The sequence below is a fragment of the Mus caroli genome, chromosome 7 (assembly GCF_900094665.2).
Source record: "Mus caroli chromosome 7, CAROLI_EIJ_v1.1, whole genome shotgun sequence".
NCBI classification, from domain to species: domain Eukaryota; kingdom Metazoa; phylum Chordata; class Mammalia; order Rodentia; family Muridae; genus Mus; species Mus caroli.
In genome coordinates this window covers 67,172,879-67,192,022 of record NC_034576.1, presented here as the reverse complement: position 1 = coordinate 67,192,022, position 19,144 = coordinate 67,172,879, and the positions used below count along the sequence as shown (strand labels likewise).

The 19,144-nt window shown below is 45.8% G+C and overlaps 1 protein-coding gene across 1 annotated transcript in view; it reads left to right on the top strand.

The window, feature by feature from the left end:
* Positions 1-1,136: 1,136 nt before the first annotated feature.
* The window catches only part of Fan1 (FANCD2 and FANCI associated nuclease 1), a 29,306-nt gene continuing 11,298 nt past the window's right edge, over positions 1,137-19,144 (top strand). Inside the window, exons 1-8 of the mRNA XM_021168413.2 lie at positions 1,137-1,297; positions 1,478-2,958; positions 3,464-3,604; positions 6,070-6,271; positions 8,533-8,766; positions 10,556-10,687; positions 11,892-12,000; positions 13,161-13,280. Coding sequence (XP_021024072.1) covers positions 1,716-2,958; positions 3,464-3,604; positions 6,070-6,271; positions 8,533-8,766; positions 10,556-10,687; positions 11,892-12,000; positions 13,161-13,280 — 2,181 coding nt within the window. The 5' untranslated portion in view covers positions 1,137-1,297; positions 1,478-1,715. The remainder of the gene's footprint in view (positions 1,298-1,477; positions 2,959-3,463; positions 3,605-6,069; positions 6,272-8,532; positions 8,767-10,555; positions 10,688-11,891; positions 12,001-13,160; positions 13,281-19,144) is intronic.

Below are 19,144 nucleotides of genomic sequence, written 5' to 3'. Positions count from 1 at the left end.
GCAATCAGTGCTCTTAACCGCTGAGCCATCTCTTCAGTCCCAGCCATTACATTTTAACACATGAGTTTGGGGGCCATTCTCTGACTATGGCACCACTCATAGGACATTTCAAAATTTCCCCAAGTTGGTGTTTGTTTCTGAGACAGAGTCATACTATGCAGCTACAGGAAGCCTTGTAGACCAGGCTGCCCTCCAACTCAAATCCACCTGCTCCTGCCTCCCAAGTGCTGGCATTAAAGGTGTGTATCACCATGCCCAGAAACATCCTAAATTTTATTCAAAATAGGATTTATCTTTTTCCTCTGAATAAATACTTTTGAGTAATTCTCTCATCTCCCCACACTTTGAGGTGTTAGTTTTAGCAGTGATTTGACTATTACATAGTTTGTATTTTTGTGGAAATTTTAACAATTTGCTATACCAGACTCTTGTATGTGCACATAGTTAGGAACTACATTTTTTTTTTTTTTTTTTTTTTTTNCTCACTTTGTAGACCAGGCTGGCCTCGAACTCAGAAATCCGCCTGCCTCTGCCTCCCAAGTGCTGGGATTAAAGGCGTGCGCCACCACGCCCGGCTCTAGGAACTACATTTTAAGTCTAATCGGACTAGTTTTACCTTTAGAGTATATTAATCAGTGACCATTTACTGTCGTTATTGACCGGATTTATTTGGTTTTTCTATTTATTTTCTCTCTGTTCATCTAACTTTCTCTGGTCCTTCTTTCATGTCAAATCAAATTAATCATAAAATATTTATCATGATTAGCGTATCATAGCGTTTCATTAATTTTTAGTTGTGTTAGGAATGCTGGGTGAGGTGACCATGACTTTAATCCCAGGACTCTGGAGGCACAGGCAGGATGATCTCTGAGTTAGAGGTGATCCTGGTCTACAGAGTGAGTCTGTAAGTCTACAGAGAAACCTTGACTCAAAAACAAAACAAAATGGGATTACCACCACAACGGTTAATGTTCTGCTACCCTAGTGTAAAGCTCTTGAGGTAGTAGAGTACAATCACGTCACAGTTTGCACAGTCTACACACTCCATTTCTCTTTTGGGCCGCCTTCTGCTCGATCACTCTGTCCTCCGCTAGCTGAGCCTTGGAGCGAAGACGCGGGGATCGGCTGGGGATGCCTGTAGCGCCTTCCTCTGGCTGGTCCGGGCGGCGCAGAGCGACTGCCCGCCTTGTGGCCCTTTGAGAGCGACTCAGTCTGTTCCGCTGCAGTGAGTTCAGGGGAGTCTGAGCGAGTCAGCGTCCTCTTTTTAAGACGAACGGTTCTTAGAAAGGTCCTGAAAGTAAGTGCAGCTTGGTCCTTCCGAAGCGAGGGACACAGAGCATGCGCGGAGCTGCAGGACCGCTCCGATCTGTATCCAGTTCAGGGTTCTCGTTCCAGAAGTTGCCATTCCACGTTTCAGTTGTCGGCCGACCCCGTAAATGCATAAAAATATTTTTAACTCATGTATTTTATTTTGTAGGAAGAAGTTGAACGAATAACGACATCAAATGCTATTTCACTTTGTATTAGTTCACGGCGAGAGTAAAAGTAACCCTTTAGGGTCCTTCACCTGGGATGGCCGCTGTATTAACTGATGAGGAGGTAGCAGGGACCTTTTTTTTATTAATTCAAGCCAAGTGAATGAAAGTAAAACATTTCGGTCCTTCACCTGAGATTACCTGATTTTCTTCTTGGGTCACCCACTTTCTCTAATAGTCATGCCATCACAAAGGAAATCACCTGATCAAAAAAGACCCCGTAGAAGCTTATCTACCAGCAAAACTTCAAAAAGCCAGTGTCATTCGATTACTTCGTATTTTAACAGTGCACCACCTGCTAAACTTGCATGTTCAACTTGTCATAAAATGGTGCCCAGGTATGACCTCATTCGGCACCTTGATGAGTCTTGTGCTAACAACGGTGATGGTGATGATGTTCAAGTAGAGCCTGCTCAGGCTGGATTAATGAGTCCAACTGTGCCTACATCAGATTTACCCAGTGTTCCTTTAGAGAATGTGACACCTCAGAAATTATCACCACCAAAGAGAAGTTTAATCCCTGTCCAATGTGGTTCAAAACTGGGCATACAACAGCAGACCAGTCCCTACTTTAAAGATGCCTTAGTGTCCAAAAATCAAAATGAGCTTCCAAATCAAACTGTAGAAATTATGCCTTTGGGAAGTCTGTCATCGAAATTGTCCAGACGATACTTAAAAGCTAAAAAATCACTCGCTAAGAATGAGGGACTAGCCAGTCAGTGCCCACAGACTTCTCTGTCCACACCTGGCACCAGCCTGACTGATAATGGTCCAGAGATGGAAGACAAAGATGAGGTTTTGAACAGTTCCCAAAAGGAAAACATTTATTCATGTGCACCTCTAAAAGAAGAGAATGCTTCAGAACAGATGGTAAAGAACAATAAAATAACGGGAGATGAAAGCCAGAAAGCTTCCTGCGGGGAGCTGGCCCTCACCCCTGCATCTGCAGAGCATGCTTCCATATTACTGTCTTCAGATTCAACTCTCGTCAGTAACATGAAATCCTCTCCGGGAGACACTCTTGTAAAGCAAGAAAGTGCCAGAAGGGCAGATGTAGCGCTTGCTGAGCCGCTTGAGGTGTGCAGTCACAAAGAAGTACAAATGGCTTTTGATGCTGCGGCCAAAACGCTGGTGTCGGGGGAGGCAGAATCAAATGGTCCTACCGATGTTGACATGTCTGACATGTCTACGTGGAGTAACAACCGAGAGCTTGTCAGGGAAGCTGGCAGTGTCTTACACTGCCCTCTGGAGCAGGGGTCCAGCTGTGGTGGTCCCAGTGAGACAGCTCGACCGGCACTGAGTCACCCGTACTACCTGCGGAGCTTCCTGGTGGTGCTGCAGGCCCTCCTTGGGAACGAAGAGGACATGAAGCTCTTCGATGAGCAGGAGAAGGGGATTATCACCAAGTTTTACCAGTTGTCAGGTACCTTCAGCCCGTTGGCTTTCAGAGTTTCCTTATCTGATTTGTGTGCAATGGAAGGGCCAGTAGTCTGATGACCACCACGAGGAGTCACTGTGGGAGCACTGTGGGCTGGCTCTCTGGGTCAAGGAGAGGCCCATTAAAAACCAGTTCTTGTGCCTGGTGATATCTGCTGTGCAAATAGTACTTCAGTTACTATGGCAGTAGCTTTCCTTGACCTTTCTTTCGTTCTTTCGTTTGTTTGTTGGGACAGGGTTTCTCTGTGTAGCCCTGGCTGTCCTAGAACTCACTCTGTAGACTAGGCTGGCCTCCTGACCTCAAACTCAGAGATCCCTCTGCCTCCCAAGTACTGGGTTTAAAGGCATGGGCCACCGGCTGGCTAGTGTGTATATGTGTATATTTCTAATAATATATATTCGCCTCATATCTAGAAGTAAATGGAATCTGTATGTTTTTAGAAGAAAGTTAATAAATTTTTTTGCTTTTTTTTTTCTTGCCTTTGTTGCAGCTAGTGGTCAAAAGTTGTATGTGAGGCTCTTTCAACGTAAATTAACCTGGATTAAAATGAGTAAACTGGAGTATGAAGAGATTGCCTCCGACTTAACCCCTGTGGTTGAAGAATTGAAGGACTCAGGCTTTCTACAGACAGGTATGGTTAGAAGGAGGACCTGGAAAGGAAATGGGATTTAAGGAATGGCTTTCATGCCAAATGATGGCACATGCCTTTAATCCCAGCACTTGAAAGGCAGAGGCTGCTGGATCTCTGAATTCAAGGCCAGCCTGGTCTATAGAGTAAGTTTCAGGACAGCCAGGGCTACATAGAGAAACCCTGTCTTGAAAAAACAAACAAACAAACAAAAACAAAAAAACAAAAACAAACAAACCAAAACACTGAGATTCGCTTTCAGTGGACTGTGGGAATGTTGGTGTGGTACCCTGGTTAGTACCCTGGTTAGTACCCTGGTTAGTATCCTGGTTAGTACCCTGGTTAGTATCCTGGTTAGTATCCTGGTTAGTACCCTGGTTAGTATCCTGGTTAGTACCCTGGTTAGTACCCTGGTTAGTATCCTGGTTAGTACCCTGGTTAGTATCTGCTAAATAGCAACTACTTTTTAAAAAAAGATCTAAGTGCTGTTAACTTAGGACAGTGGGTTATCATGTGATTTAAGGCTCTCGGGTGCTTGGGTGATCGCTGAAAGGGCCATGAAGGGTGGACTGCCATTGCTTTCCTGGTGTAAGTTCAGTCACCTGGAGATGGGATGTGCCTCAGAAGAGGCCATTCCTCTTGAGCCCCCACCTTCCCGTGAGCACTTGATTGAATCTCACTCAAACTCCTCATCTCTGACAAAATAAAGCCAGCTGGGATGAAACTAGCGTTCCTCTAGCAAACATCGGTCCCCACCCTGTGCACACATGCCACCTCTGCATACGGATTGTCCTTAGCATTTAATTAGAGTTTAGTCAGAGCCGTGTGAACCCTAGCGAATCCGCCTTCTCTTGTGATACCCTGGGTTATCCTGTACTGTATGGGATGCAAATGGGCGTAGGGAGAAGGAGAGGTGGGCACCCAAGGTCAAGTGGTAGATACTTTTGACAAAATAAACAAATCACAGCAGGTGGCTTCAGTGGGAAGAGTTTATAGTGGGGACAGAAGGTAAAGATGTTGGGGTGATTGCCAGGGTGGGGTTGGATGGGATACAGGTGGAGCATGCTGGGTAAACATGTGGAGGTGTGGCAGCTGCTCAGCTTGAGTGGCCCGCAGTACTTTTCATTCCCTGGTGGAAGCTGATCTTGCTTGCTCCTGACTTGGAAGATGTAGTGCATATAGATTAACATGTTGACAGATGGCACTCCCTTTGACTGCTGCTGGGGACTTACCTCTAAGCCTGAACAAAGCCAGAGCCCTGATGGTTCACTATGGACCCTTCATGGCTGTCCCTCTGCCTCTTGCAGCCACAGTTCAGTCCTCTGTGGTCTTCATGATGGATGCGTTCTTGTTGCAGAACCTTGGACTTAATTTCTTTTCAGCATAGGACAGCGCCCACCGTTTAACCACATTGCATTTGATTCTATCCTCAGAAGACATCTACATGACTGTCGTATGTAAAGCAACCACCCTCCCTGTCAGGCTTTGTTGGCCTCGAACAATTTTGGTTTTCCTTTAAAAAAGAAAAGAGAAAGAAAGAAAGAAAGAAAGAAAGAAAGAAAGAAAGAAAGAAAGAAAGAAAGAAAGAGGTTTATTTTTACTTTGGTGTCGCTGAGTTTGTCATGTGACTATGTGCTTGACAGCAGGCCAGAGGCGTGGGGTCACTGGCAGCTGGCATTAGATTCCTGTGGTACTGGGAACCGATTCTGGGTCCTCTGGGAGAACAGCAAGTGCTCTTAACTGCCGAGCCGTCTCCCCAGTGCCTAGCTCTGCTTTTCTTTACCACCTTTTACTGCCTGGCATGAGTAATTATTGTGGTAGGAGATGAGCTCCCTTTGGTCAAGGACCTGGCTCACCATGGTGACACATGGCTGGGTCTGCTTTAGCCCAGTGCACCCCCCTGGTGTGGTATCTGGGGTGTGCACCATAGCAGGATGCTGGAGGACTGAGCCTTGTCAGGCTTCCCAGTCTGCAGCATATGGTAGGCAGAGGGCGCAGTGAGGAGAGGACCACTGAGGACCAATTCACTCTGTGAACTAGTTCGGAGAGGCCCCTCACATGGCTACAGATGAGGAAGATGGAAGGTGTAGCCCAGTAAACTTTGTTCATAGTTTGTTGTCTGTAGTAGGGTTGGTTGGTTGGTTTTTATGGAGACATGGTTTCTTTGTGTAGCCCTCACTGTCCTCGAACTGACTCTAAATGAGACTGGTCTCCAGCCCAGATCCACCTGCCTCTTCCTCCTGAGTGCTGGGATTAAAGGCCTTGTACCACCACCACTGTGCTGTTGACTGTAGTCTTTAATGGAAGGAGTTTGATTGTTTTGGAAAACTTATTACAATTTCTAGAGGAAAATTTCGTTTCATTTGCATCTAGCTAATTCTCTTTCTACCCCAAGTAAGTAATGCTAGATGATAGGGAATTCTAGGAAACTACTTTGAACTTTCTTTTGGTTGTCTTAACTGTTGCAGAATCTGAGTTGCAAGAACTCTCCGATGTACTTGAACTCCTTTCTGCTCCTGAGCTGAAAGCCCTGGCCAAAACCTTCCACTTGGTGAGTCCCGGTGGGCAGAAGCAGCAGCTGGTAGACGCCTTTCACAAACTGGCCAAACAGCGCTCAGTCTGCACGTGGGGCAAGACTCAGCCTGGAATCAGAGCAGTGATTTTAAAAAGGTCTGTGTTCATCGTATCAGTGCAAACATTCGCTGTATCCGTAAACACGCTAACGGGATAGTCTAGACTCTGTAACTTTTCAGACTGTGCCTGATTGTGGCAGTTGGATTGGGATCGACAGTGGAAAGCCTTCACTGCCCTGTCCTCAGTGCTTTATTGGTGCTTTCTCCAAATTCTCGTGTAAGGCTATGCTAATTTCTAGAAGTAAGAAAGTCAGTATGCTGTTGGGGTCCATGAGTTGCCCCATAAACCACACAAACACTGACCTCAGCCAGGCAGGGATCATTTATTGAGCAGACACCCTAATACTGATCAGATTAGGGACATAGCTCAGAATTATCTGAAGCTACGATGACGAACATTTTTCTCTGTCAGCTTATAAAAGAAAAAAAATGTAAAAACCCCACAAATCCCGCAGTGAGCTCATACGCAGATGCAGGAAGTGCTGCCTAGTGGTCAGCTCTGAGTCAAGCCATTTCAGACCTAACAGTTCATATTGACTTTTAATTTGATGGGTCCTACATAAAGCTTTGTGGAATTTCTAAAGATTAACAAATCTCGGAGGGCTGGAGCGATGGCTCAGCGGTTAAGAGCACTATCTGCTTGCTCTTCCTGAGGTCCTTAGTTCAATTCCCAGCAACCCCAAGGTGGCTCACAACCATCTGTAATGGGATCTGATGCTCTCTTCTGGTGTGTCTGAAGACAGCGACAGTGTACTCATATAAATGAAATGAATATTTTAAAAAAAGAATTGTTTGAAGATTAACAAATCTCAAAACACAACAGGATATGTGATCAGCATGACCTTGCTCTGAATTAAGTTCTTTTTCTGTATCAGTGACTGGCAAGCATGTTACAGCAACAATGTGAAATAGCTGGCAGACATGGAACAAAATGGCTACAGCTATGCTGGCTGGGGAGGAGGCGGGTAGGCTACAATATGGGCAGTAAAGAAAGAGCCTTCGGTATAAATAATCATGATGTATTATCTAAGATGTGCCATAGAAGAGGATGTCTCAATAGCTGTAATGCCTGTTCTTACAGACTTTAGGGCAAACTGTCAGCCATACCTTTAATATAGTAAACTTTTTATTGGAATGTTATGAGCCAGACTTAATATGCATTATTTTTTAAAAAGTTTTACCTAGAACTCTGGCGGTTTCTTTAATCTTTAAAAAGCACTTGAGCTGTTACTTAGGAACATAGGCCATAAAAACCTGAGGAGTTCTTTTACCATAAAATCTATAAAATCCAAGTATATCTACATTAACATGGGGCCCATTATTCCAAAGCAGTGGAGGATAAAATGAGATACTTGTATATTTCATATATTATAAATGACTCCCTTTGAATAAATCATGTATGTAAGAAGTTGACTTCAGATGTATAAAGTCTTAGGGTGGGATGTATAAAGTCTTAGGGTGGGTTACAGCCCAGTGGTCAGCACTTGCCTAGTGTGTGCAAGACCCCAGCCAGGTCAATGCCTAGTACCAGGATACAAAACGTGGATTGACCTAGAGAAGTATTAAATCCTTATCAGTTAAAGAGCTTGTCTCCAAGAACCTGACTTGATTCCTAGTACCCGCATGGTCGAAGGAGAGAACCAGCTTTGACAGGTGTTCTCTGACCTCTACACATATGTGGCATGGGTGTGTCCGCACAAGTATGTGCACATACACACAAATAGAGAAATACATGTACTTTTGTTTTTAAAGAAGGCCTATTGTAGAGGTTGCTGGGGAGCTTGGGGTCTTCGAATTCTCTGAGTAGAGTTTGGTATTACAGTAATGGACGCCATGAGAAGGTAAGTGAATGCCCCAAAGGAAGGGGTCTGTGTTGTTTGTGGTGCCGAGGGCCAGTCCCAGGGGTTCCTAGTCTTTAGATGACCATTCAAGTCAATAAATGAGAATTGCTAATATCAGAGGCAATATGTTCACTTATGAGTTTTCCCTGGTGTTTTGAGTGTTCATGTCCATGGTAAACTCTACATAACATGTGGCTGGGGGGAGAAAGCATCATTACTGAGTAAAACTACGCATGAAACCACTGGAGGTAAAGAATTCTTTATTCTCCATGTCCCTAAGTACGTCTCTGAGCTCTAAGGCTAAGTGACATTCCATTGTCACAAGCAGGGGGTGCTAAATGCTGTATGTTTCCAACAATGACTGACATTTCTCTTCATTTTAACTGAGGATAATTTGTAAGATCTCATATCCAAATGCTTAAAAGCTAGAGAGGTAACTGTGTTGTACATATTTTAGAGCTAAAGACTTGGCTGGCCGGTCCCTTCGAGTCTGTAAAGGCCCTAGGGCTGTGTTTGCCCGAATCTTGCTTCTGTTCTCATTGACTGATTCCATGGAAGACGAAGAAGCTGCTTGTGGGGGTCAAGGTCAGCTGTCTACTGTGCTGTTGGTCAATCTGGGCCGAATGGAGTTTCCTCAGTACACTATCTGCCGGAAGACCCAGATCTTCAGGGACAGAGAGGATCTCATCAGGTGGGGCCATGCTAAGTCTCTGTAATACCTGTGCTCATTTTAACATTTAAGAAGCGGCCTTACTATTGTCTCCTGCCTGCCAGTGTGGAAATGTGGAGTGCATGCCACAGTCATCTTTACGTCTGTGGGTTTATCATCCTTTTTCTTCCTCGCATGCACGTCTGCACCACCTGGAGAATGCTCACCTGCACTTAGCCGATGGCCGCCAGTCAGTGAGTTCTGAGTTAAAGCCACAAAAGATTTTCATTAGGTGATGTTCCTGAGTAGCTGTGGCAGGAAACACTTCTGTAACACAGATGTTTGACAGCCCTGCCTTGTGCATTGGTTGCTGGGACAAATAAGGCAGAGGAGTGTAGTTTTTCCAGTCACAGCACTCAGCCCTGGCTGGTGAGAGCTTGTGTGTACACAGTGAGTTAGAACATATGAGTCTACACAGCACTTCATGGGGTTTATGAATGTTGGCTTGATTAGCAAAAAGAGCTTTGATTGAAAAAAATGGTGGAGGTCATAAACTAAGAGAGAAATATCTGTTTGTTTGTTTGTTTGTTTTGAGATAGGAATTTTCTTGTCTAGGACTCTAGGCTGGCTCAGCAATCACAACCCTTTTGCCCTCTGCTCCTAACACTCCTGACCTTTGTGTATGTGGGTGTGCACCACTATGTTGGTGTATTTTCTTAAAAAAAAAAAAAAAAAAGAAAAGGCACTTTTTATAAGAAAAATGAAATTCCTGACATCACTTTGGTTATTGATGTAAGATTTGTAACTCATTTAATCAATACTGATCCAGACCTTTGCATGCAGTGCTGGGATTGACCCAGGGTTTTGTGTGTGGCAGGCACATGCTCTGTCTATCACTGGACTACAGCCCCTACCCATGTTTTTCTGTTTTCTTATTGACCTTGGAGTCTAGTAGACTATCCTAAATAATTGGGTCTGTGGGTTTGCGAGCAAATGTGACTTCTGGATGCAAGGTGCTTTCTTGTTAATATTAGTGTTTGTATGACTGGTATTGCATGCTGTTCTTCTCCAAAATACAATGAATATGCTCTCAGTGTTTCAGATCCTGTTAGTCACGTGTCTTTGGTTTTCATATCTAACGAAGTAATGAAACATCATATTTCTCCACTAAATAGTTAATGAAATTTCATCATTGCTTTCTCCCCGAAGCGTTCCCGATTTGGAAATACCCTGCTGTTCTGTGGGCTTGGGCAGTATCTCTATGGCACCTCTAATTACATTGCTGACTGTGTCAAACTGCCATCTCGCTAAAATGCTGAATTCAGTTCCTCATTCGCTTGGTGGCTCTCAGCTTGTTGAATAGATGAATGCCAGGACCCAGGAACTCTGATTCAATCACTATGGAATTTATGTAATGGGGCAAACTTTGTAAGCTTACAGTGTAGATGCTTCTGTCTTTTTTGTAGAGCAGACTGAATCAGTTCACGACCATTGAGCAGAGGGGAGAACTATATCATGTTATTGCTAGGATGCAGCTTACATATACTCACTTATTGCATTTTGTTTTTTTTTAATTTTTGAGGCAGGATCTTATTGGGTAGCTTTAGCTGGCCTGGAAATCACGTTGTAGAACTAGAACCCAGGGATCCACCTGCTTCTTTCTGCTTCTGCTTCCCAGTGCTGGGATTGGAGGCGAGCACCGCTGTGCCCCCCACGTCCCCCGAGTTTTCACAAACATGCTTTTCTCCTCTTGGGTAAGCCCGGTGGCCAGGAGGTTGCACTTGTCCTGTATGTGCTGCTCCACTGAAGACCTGCATGGCATTCTCTTTAGATACGCAGCAGCCGCACACATGCTGAGTGACATCTCGGCTGCCATGGCCAGTGGGAACTGGGAGGATGCTAAGGAGCTTTCTCAGAGTGCAAAAAGGGACTGGGACCAACTGAAAAGCCACCCTTCCCTGAGGTGAGTGTTTGGGTGGGTTGTTGTTGTTGTTGTTTGTTGTTTGTTTGCTTTCCTGTGATGATGGTGGGACCCATAGCTTGAGCTCAGAGCTCAGAGGAAGTTGGAGGGGTAGAAGAAGGTAATGGGGGTGGAGGGAGGCTATGAGAAAGGAAGATATATTGTATAACATATATGAAGTAGTCAATAAATCAACAACATTAAAGGCAAACCCAGAAACCAAGGCGAAGGGTTGAGGAAGGCACAGTGTCAGCTTCTGGCCATCCTTGTACACGTGTGTCTGCGCACACCTAAACACAAACGTACACAGCCTCCCTCCACTGGCTAGTTGTATGTCAGCTTGACACAAGCTGTGGTCATCTGAGAAGAGGGAATCTCAATTGAGAAAATGCCTCCATGAGATCAGGCTCTTGGCAAGCTTGTAGGACATTTTCTTAATTAGTGATGATGGGGGAGGGCCCAGCCCATTGTGGGTGGGGCCATTCCTGGACTGGTAGTTCTAGGACCTTTTAAGAAAGCAGGCTGAGCAAGCCAGTAAGTAGCACCCTTCCCTGGTCCCTGCATCAGCTCCTGCCTCCAGGTTCCTGCCCTGCTTGGGTTCCTGTCTTGACTTCCTTCAGTGATGAACAATGATGTGGAAGTGTAAACCAAACAAAAGCTTTCCTCCCTAAATTGCTTTGGTCATGGTGTTTCATCACAGCAATAATAACCCCAACTGAGACACTGCTCCAAAACAGAAGTGGAAACTGTCTAACGTTCACCTTGGATACAGAGTTGGCATGTATTAGAGCATCATGCAGTTTCTGTGTGTTTATATGTCAGTTACAAAATGAACTTAGTTTCAAGTAGTCGTGGCAACATATACAGAAGGGTCAATAGCAGAGTGTATTTTTAAATAATGTTTGAAGAAGGTAAGACTCACCGTTTGCTGCAGGCTTTAGGAAATGTAAAAACTTATCCAGGTTTGTGGGTGAGGTTTAAATGCTGGCCTCCATTTTAAATCTTGTTATGTCTTCTCTTCTCACCTCTCCGAGCATCCTGAGACAGGGGCTTGGCTGTGATGGTCTAATTTTATAGTGCAGAAAATGGAACACACAACTCAAAGTATTGAAATGTATCATCTTAAAGATAGAAATCCCACATTTTGTCACTTTTTACAGTTCATATGAGCCCAGTTATTAACCCCTGGCGTGCGTTGTCCTTTCAGGTACCACGAGGCCTTGCCGCCCTTCCTGCGCTGCTTTACCGTCGGGTGGATCTACACAAGGATTTCCTCTCGGGCTGTTGAAGTCCTAGAGAGGCTTCACATGTACGAGGTTAGAGCACCCTCCTCCACCCTTCACTGAGAGGACTGTGACACACGGGAGCGAAAGCCACTCGGCTCTCAGCACAAATAGTCTGATGCAAGGCTTGAGGAGTCTGCATACTGGGAAGGCTCGCTGGCCGTGCACAGAGCCTGGGAGGAGCCCATTCAGCTTGGGTCTCTCGGAGCTTGGTGGGAGACTCAGTTACCCTAGATCTTGTGGGTAAAAAGCTCGTACCCCCTTGTCATCTGTAGTGTATTGTCTAGAGATATAGCCGCAAATAACAATTTGGTAACATCCTTCGATTAAGACATTCCAGAGTTCCCTTTTACTGTGTCTGGTATTTCTGTATTAGTATATGCTTTTTACAAAGGAAAAATGGCAAGCTGGGTCTTTGACTTAGCTCCCCTGAATCCCAGGATGATCCATGGGCAAGATGCCACATCTGTCATTCTGAAGCTCTTAAAGCTCCCCCATTTCACAAGGAATGTATTAGAGTTGACAAGATTAAAAGGTAAAGGAAAGTTGGAAATTAAATTAATTCAAGGTGTTTCCCTGATCTTAAGAGAGATCCCCTTTGACATTGTTAGGTGGCTTTGTTGGGTACACAGCTGGGGCAGGGTGAAGGAGGTCAGGGGAACCTGGTTTGCTGTTTTTACATACTCTGGGAAGACAGGAGCAGTCTCTGGGCAAGTTTTGCTTTATCAGTTGTGCTGAAGTTTCTGACTCACAGCCAGATCCCAGACTGAAGGACTTCTCTCCCTTCCTCTGTCCCTTTCCATCTGTCCTTCCTGACAGACAGCATGCCTCAAATCTCAGAGGGTCTAGAGCCTGCTGGCTTCCCAGAGTGTCAGGGTATGCCAGCACCAGCCAGTGCTTAGCTCCCTGTACATAGCCAGGACCCTGGGTGGCTGGGCTGCCAGAGGTAACATGGAGAAGACCAGCACCTACCCACAGACTCTGAGGGCTCAGCATCACTAGGCACAGACCTGGGGTCAAGTACAGGTGCTCAGGCAGCTATGGTCATACAGGAGAACATCTCAAACTCCTGCCTGTCAGGGCTGGTCCTTGGCCTTCACTGCAGATGGACCTCGCAACCCTGTTGGTGTCTGACAATGATTAGAACCCATGTTCCCAGCATCCAACAACCTTTCTTTTCATTGTTGCCATAGGAAGCTGTCAAGGAACTTGAAAACCTCTTGTCTCAGAAAATCTATTGTCCTGACAGCAGAGGCCGCTGGTGGGATCGCCTGGCTCTTAACCTGCACCAGCACCTGAAGCGGCTGGAAGAGGTACTGGCAGCATACCCTGCTGCTTTATTTGGTTCTTAATGGCAAGCTCTAAGTGCTTCAGCACAGGGGATGGAACTCAAAGCATAGTTAAACAAACACTTGGCCACTGAGCTGCCATAGCCTACGAAAGCACCTTCCTTTAATTATTATTTGTTTGTTGGTGGGGTACAGTTTCACTGTGTAACTCTGTCTGTCTGTCTGTCTGTCAGAACAGAGTTTCACTGTGTAGCTCTGGCTGTCCTAGAACTCACTATGTATAGCAGGCTGGCTTCAAGCACCCAGAGATCCACCTGCTTCTGCTTCTCCGTTGCTGATGTAAAAGGCGTGCACCGTACCGGCCATTTATTTTACTTTAATTAAAATGTAATTGCACCGCTTCCCCCTTTCCTTCTCCTTTCCCATTAATTTCTGTGTTAGTGCTATCACCACAAAAGTAATTTATGGTCCTGAGAAAAAATAGTAAAATGTATGGTTTTTTATTAATAGTGATGTATTTCTCTATAGTACATGGAAGAGTTACTCCAGATAAAAACAAAAGCCTTTAAATATTTAGTTTTTAATAAAAACTTTAGAAGCCACTAATATAACAAATGTGATAGTCAAATCAAAACTTAATAAATGAAATTTCTAAATATAATTAGAAGATATTTTTCCTTTGGCTAACATTCTTTGATTTCTTCCAATCCCATCCCCTACCCCAAGATAGCAGGGGTGATTCTAACACCAGCATTAAATGAAGGCAGGAGATGTCTGTCTGCTCTGAGTGGAAGAGGAAAGGGGTTGATAGTGAGCTCCAGGAAATGCAATCAAGGAGAGAGAGGAGCGGTGTGTCTCAGCTGTCTGCAGGTTCATAGGGGTACTCTTCTGTCTCTGTCTCTCTCTCTGTCTCTCTCTCTCTCTCTGTGTCTCTGTCTGTCTCAGCCACGGTCTGGGCTGGAGATGGTGGCTTAATAGACTTGTTGCTCAGTGCTTCTTGTTACAAAGGCTGATGGGAGTCAGTCTCTCCCTTTTCTCACTGCAGGTGCTTGGAGAGTATCCTCTGTGCTTCTGCAGGGCATTTTGCCCCATCTCTGAACAGGCCACCTTCTCTGGCAGGCCCCAGGGAACTTGGGGACTTGAAATAGACAGATCCTGTCACTCCTGTGGCTGGGCAGGGTGGGGCCTTTAAGGCCACTGCCTCTGAGCCAGGCTGGTAACAGTGACTCTTTGTGTGGCGGCCTGTGGGTTCCCTCCCCGACTGTCTCCATTCCAGCCCTGTGTTTGAACTGAATGGAAGGGACCGTGTCTCAGGGAGGATTTGTTTTTCCAGTGGTACATTTAGTGAATCTGGGGGAAAGAGGGCTGGAAAAAATTGCCCGTGGAATGTGGAAGTATGCTGTAGGATTTTTTCACAGCTTTCTACTAAACCAGCACCTTGTTGCCTCAGGTGCCCATGAAAAGCCAACGGAAACTGATTTCTGTCCTGGAGGTGGGCATGGTGCCTCTTCCTCCTGCTGCATGCTAAGGCTTGCATAGCAAGGCGGGGCTATGTAAGCTTGCTGACCCAGAACCCAGCCTGGGAAGGCGAGCAAGTGTGTCTGTGCTACCTCTCGGCTCTCACTGTATTCATGGCTGAGGATGTTACTCATCCCTCCTTGTTCACAGTTCTGCAGACCTTTGCCGTAGTCATAGGGCCAGACAGGCCGCTGAGCTCATTGTTCATGGATACTAGGAAAGTTCTAGTTCCTTTTAACCTTTTCCCAGTACATTAGTGCCATCCACACAGCTCCTGTTACCCTGTGCCCACAACCTCTGTCTTCTGTGTTTTCTGTCTGTCTGCAGGGCACACGTGCAGGCACACACCCCTCCCCTCGCCAGGTCCCCTCTCCAGGACCAGCATTCGAGGCAGGGTCCTGCTCGCCCATCTTGGTTCCTTTACACCCATCATTAGTTCCCCAGGCTTGAGCTTCCGTTCGTTCCTCGGGCTTTGGTTTTGTTTTGTTTTTAAGTTTTTCTTTAAAGTTTTAAAGTATATCTAGTATGTGTATGCATGTGCGTGTGCACATGTGCAGGTCAGAGGTGAACTTGTGGGGAGTCATTTCTCTCCTCCCACCATATGGGTCCCAGGACTAAATTTGAGTTTTCAGGCTTGGCTGCAGTGGGCTTACCTACTGCGCCATCCTGCCAGTCTCTCATTTTTCTGTTAGGATAAAATGTGTGCAAAGTTTGCCCTTTACGCCACTTTAGATATGATTCTGTGGTGTGTGTTATACTTACATTGTTGTACCTGTTTTGTTATTAGTGCAAACGAAAAGACTGAGGTCTTTGCCCATTTCTACCCTCCCCCTCGGGTTCCACAGGCTTCCTGCCTGCCTCGCTGTTTTGGGAGTAGAGTTATACTTAGCCTTTCTGCCTCTTTAACTCTGTGTGTGTGTGTGTGTGTGTGTGTGTGTGTGTATCTGTGTGTTTTTTCTGTATATGGGCATATCTGTATGTCTGTTTTTATGTGTGTAGTTATCTGTGTGTTTATTTGTGTGTGTATCTTTGTGTATTTCTGTGTGTGTTTCTGTATTTGTGTGTGTATCTGTATGTGTATTTGTGTGAATATCTGTGTGTATTTGTGTATCTGTGTGTGGACATTTGTGTGTGTTTGTGTGTGTGTGTATATCTGTGTGTGTGTATATCTGTGTGTTTTTCTGTATATGGGTGTATCTGTATGCCTTTTTTGTGTGTACGTGTCTGTGTGTTTGTGTGTATATGTGTGTGCATAACTGTGTATGAATATCTGTGTGTATTTCTCTGTGTATTTGTGTATCTGTGTGAGTATCTGTGTGTAACTGTGTATCTGTCTGTGTATCTGTATGTGGGCATTTATGTGTGTGTATCTGTGAGTATCTGTGCATGAATATCTGCGTGTGTATCTGTGTGTGTGTGTCCTGCGCATGACCATGCTGATGCAGGTGCCACAGTGTGCATGTGGAGATCAGGAGGACAACCTCAGGTGGTGGGCCTCAGCTTTCACCGTGTTGGAGGCAGGTCTGATTTACTGCAGCATGGCCCAGGCCAGCTGGTCCTTCAGGAGCTTCTCCTGTTTCCCCTCCTCTTGCTGCAGGAATACTAGGATTACAAAAGAATGGTCGCTGCTGTGCCCTGGTTCTCATGCATTCCGAGGATTCCTCACTCTTGGGCCCCAAGTGCTTTACCTACAGAGCTGTCTCCCCGGGCTCCTGCCAATGGAAGCTGACAATGTCTGGCTCTTTTTAACCTTTTTCCAACAATCCTGCTGGCCACCCTCATGGCCCTGTTTCCTGGTTCATTTGCCTTGGTGTTTGCATCAGCGTTCCATCCTTACTCCAGCATGTTGTGACTTCATTTGTTGTCAACGATGAATGATGAATGAATGATAGATGTGGTGTGGCACGTGCAGACCAAAGTTTATTTGTCCAGTCACCTGTAAATGGATTCTCAGGTTCCCTCCACCCTTTGGCTGTTGGGAATATTGCTGCTGTGGATATGGGTATGGAGTAATTCTTGAGTGCCTATTTTCAATTCTTTAGGGATGTACCTAGGAACGTCGTATCTCCTGTGGCAACTTTATGTTTGGCTCTTTAAAAGCTGCCAGACTGAGGGCTATAGAGCTGTCTCATTAGTTAAGAGTACTGGCCGTTTGCTCTTTCTGAGGTCCTGAGTTCAATTCCCAGCAACCACATGGTGGCTCACAACCATCTGTAACGGAATCTGATGCCCTCTTCTGGTGTACAGACATACACGCAGACAGAGCACTCATATGCATAAATAAATCTTAAAGAAAGGAAAGCTGCCAGTGTTGTTTGCAGTGTTCCCTCCATTTTTATATTCCCGCCAGTAGGCCACGCGGGCGCTGGATTTCCACATCCTGGCCAGCACGAGACAGTTTTTACTTTCTGAGCATCTTCATCTGAGTAGAGAAAGATAAGGAACGGTGTCCTGCTGTAGCCTTTGTATTTCTGCTGAACATGGAAGAACCTTAGAAAATAGGACATTAGGTTCCTCTCTGTGCATAAAGAATCCTGCTGAGCTCTGTTCCTGCCTGCATCTAGAATCACCGTGTAACTTGCTCTGAAGACCCCCAGCCTCTCTGTCAATGAGGTCAGGTGTGTGTGGCTTTCCCAGCTTCCCAGCTGATGTCCTGAGAACTTTGGAGCCAAGGCTTCCAGGAAGTCCTCTCTAGCCTGTGGCTTGGCCGTCTCTCGGGTCATGGTCTCAGTGAGGGGGTGGTTAGGATCAGAACCTGGGCACCGACAGCACTGACAAGCTAGACTCTGTCCTTGTAGGCCGACTGTAGAGATGAGGAACAGTAAAGAGCGTTTTCCACGCTGTGTACTTGCTATAGCCATATTGAGAAAGGAACAAATGCAGAGGTCCCATGACCCCACCCCACCCACATCCTTCTTCAGGGTCAACAGAGGGCAGAGAGCCAAGGCTCTGCTGTGAAGGGCACTCACTGGCTGGAGCTGGCTGTAAGTCCTGCCTCCAGGGAAGAGAGCCAAGGCCAGGCAGCCAGCTCCATCCAGCGAATGCCCTTCAGAGCTCTCTGTTCTCCCGATTCCATGATCCAGCAGCACCGTCATGGCACCAGTCAACACAAAGAGCTCACTTAAAATCATGGAGGGGACCATCGAGACCTCAGAAAAGGGACATCAAGAAACAGTTGAACATACTGAGCCAAATGAAATGGACTTAATGAACAAGGCAGTGAGGGAACGTGGAGAGCAGAACAGAAATAGAACGAACTTCGCCAACTGTTCTTAAAGAAGAGGTCAGAGCTGATCGTCCAAATCCCAGACCTTTACGGAACATCTTCTGTCAACTCTCCGCAGGGATGTGCACGGTCTGGAGAAGAGGATGGCGGGGTGTTGCAGGATCTGCAGGCGAGAAGAGACAGAAGCTGAGGGTACAGTGCAGGGTTTTATCTGCATGAGAATCCTTAACTCTGCAAACAAAATTCTCTCCAGAGAATTTCATCTCAGTGAGAGTAACCATCTGACTTCAGACATCATTCACATCAGGTGGAGACTCAGAAAGGATCCCACAAAACACCCAAGTCAAATGCAGTCCCAGCCTGCAGAGAGAGGCAGCCAGAAGAACCAGGGGTTTTCATCACCTGGCTTACTGCCCATTCTCTCTGGATAGGAGAAGGTTGTCAGAGGTGATACTCGGCCAAATCTCTTGCAGTGCAACCGCCTCCTGGTTTGCTGATGGAGGAGAAGATGATGATGTAGGAGTTGGGGGAGGGCCTGACCGATTGTGCTGCAGGGGATAAAGATGATGGTGAAGGGGAGGAGAGAGGAAGAGAAACAAGAAAATGCTGAACACTGATGGGGTCTAACCCTTAAGGTTTTTCCTTCTTCATTTTCTCCAGCCAGGAGGGGTAAAAGTTGTTCCCTATTCTGCTCAATTGCTCTGCTTTGAGGTCTCTTAATACCATAGCTCTCAACCTAGGTAGGAAAACCTAACTTTAGCAAAATACAGTGGGAACAGAATCTCCACTTTCCTAGTCTAAATTCATCTGGAGCCTTTCTTGCCTCAGCACAAACCTACATGCGGAACCCACAGCACTGCTGTGCCTGTGGGGAAAACCCTGCTCCCTTGCCTTGCCTGCCAGAGGCTAGCAGGTGCTTGACCCCTTTGTAGCACCACCCCTAGGTTTTCCTCCTTCTGTATATAGGGCTCAGAGACTACATTGTGTCTCTGTGTGAATATGAATGGTTACTATTTACCAACATGATCTGTCTATTTTCTCATGTTTAATAAAAAGGGAAAAAATGTAAGTGTATGGAAGGTCAGCTTGGGTAGGGTTGGGGTGTTGGGTGTGTTAGGAGTTGGGTTTTTTTTTTTTTTTTTGG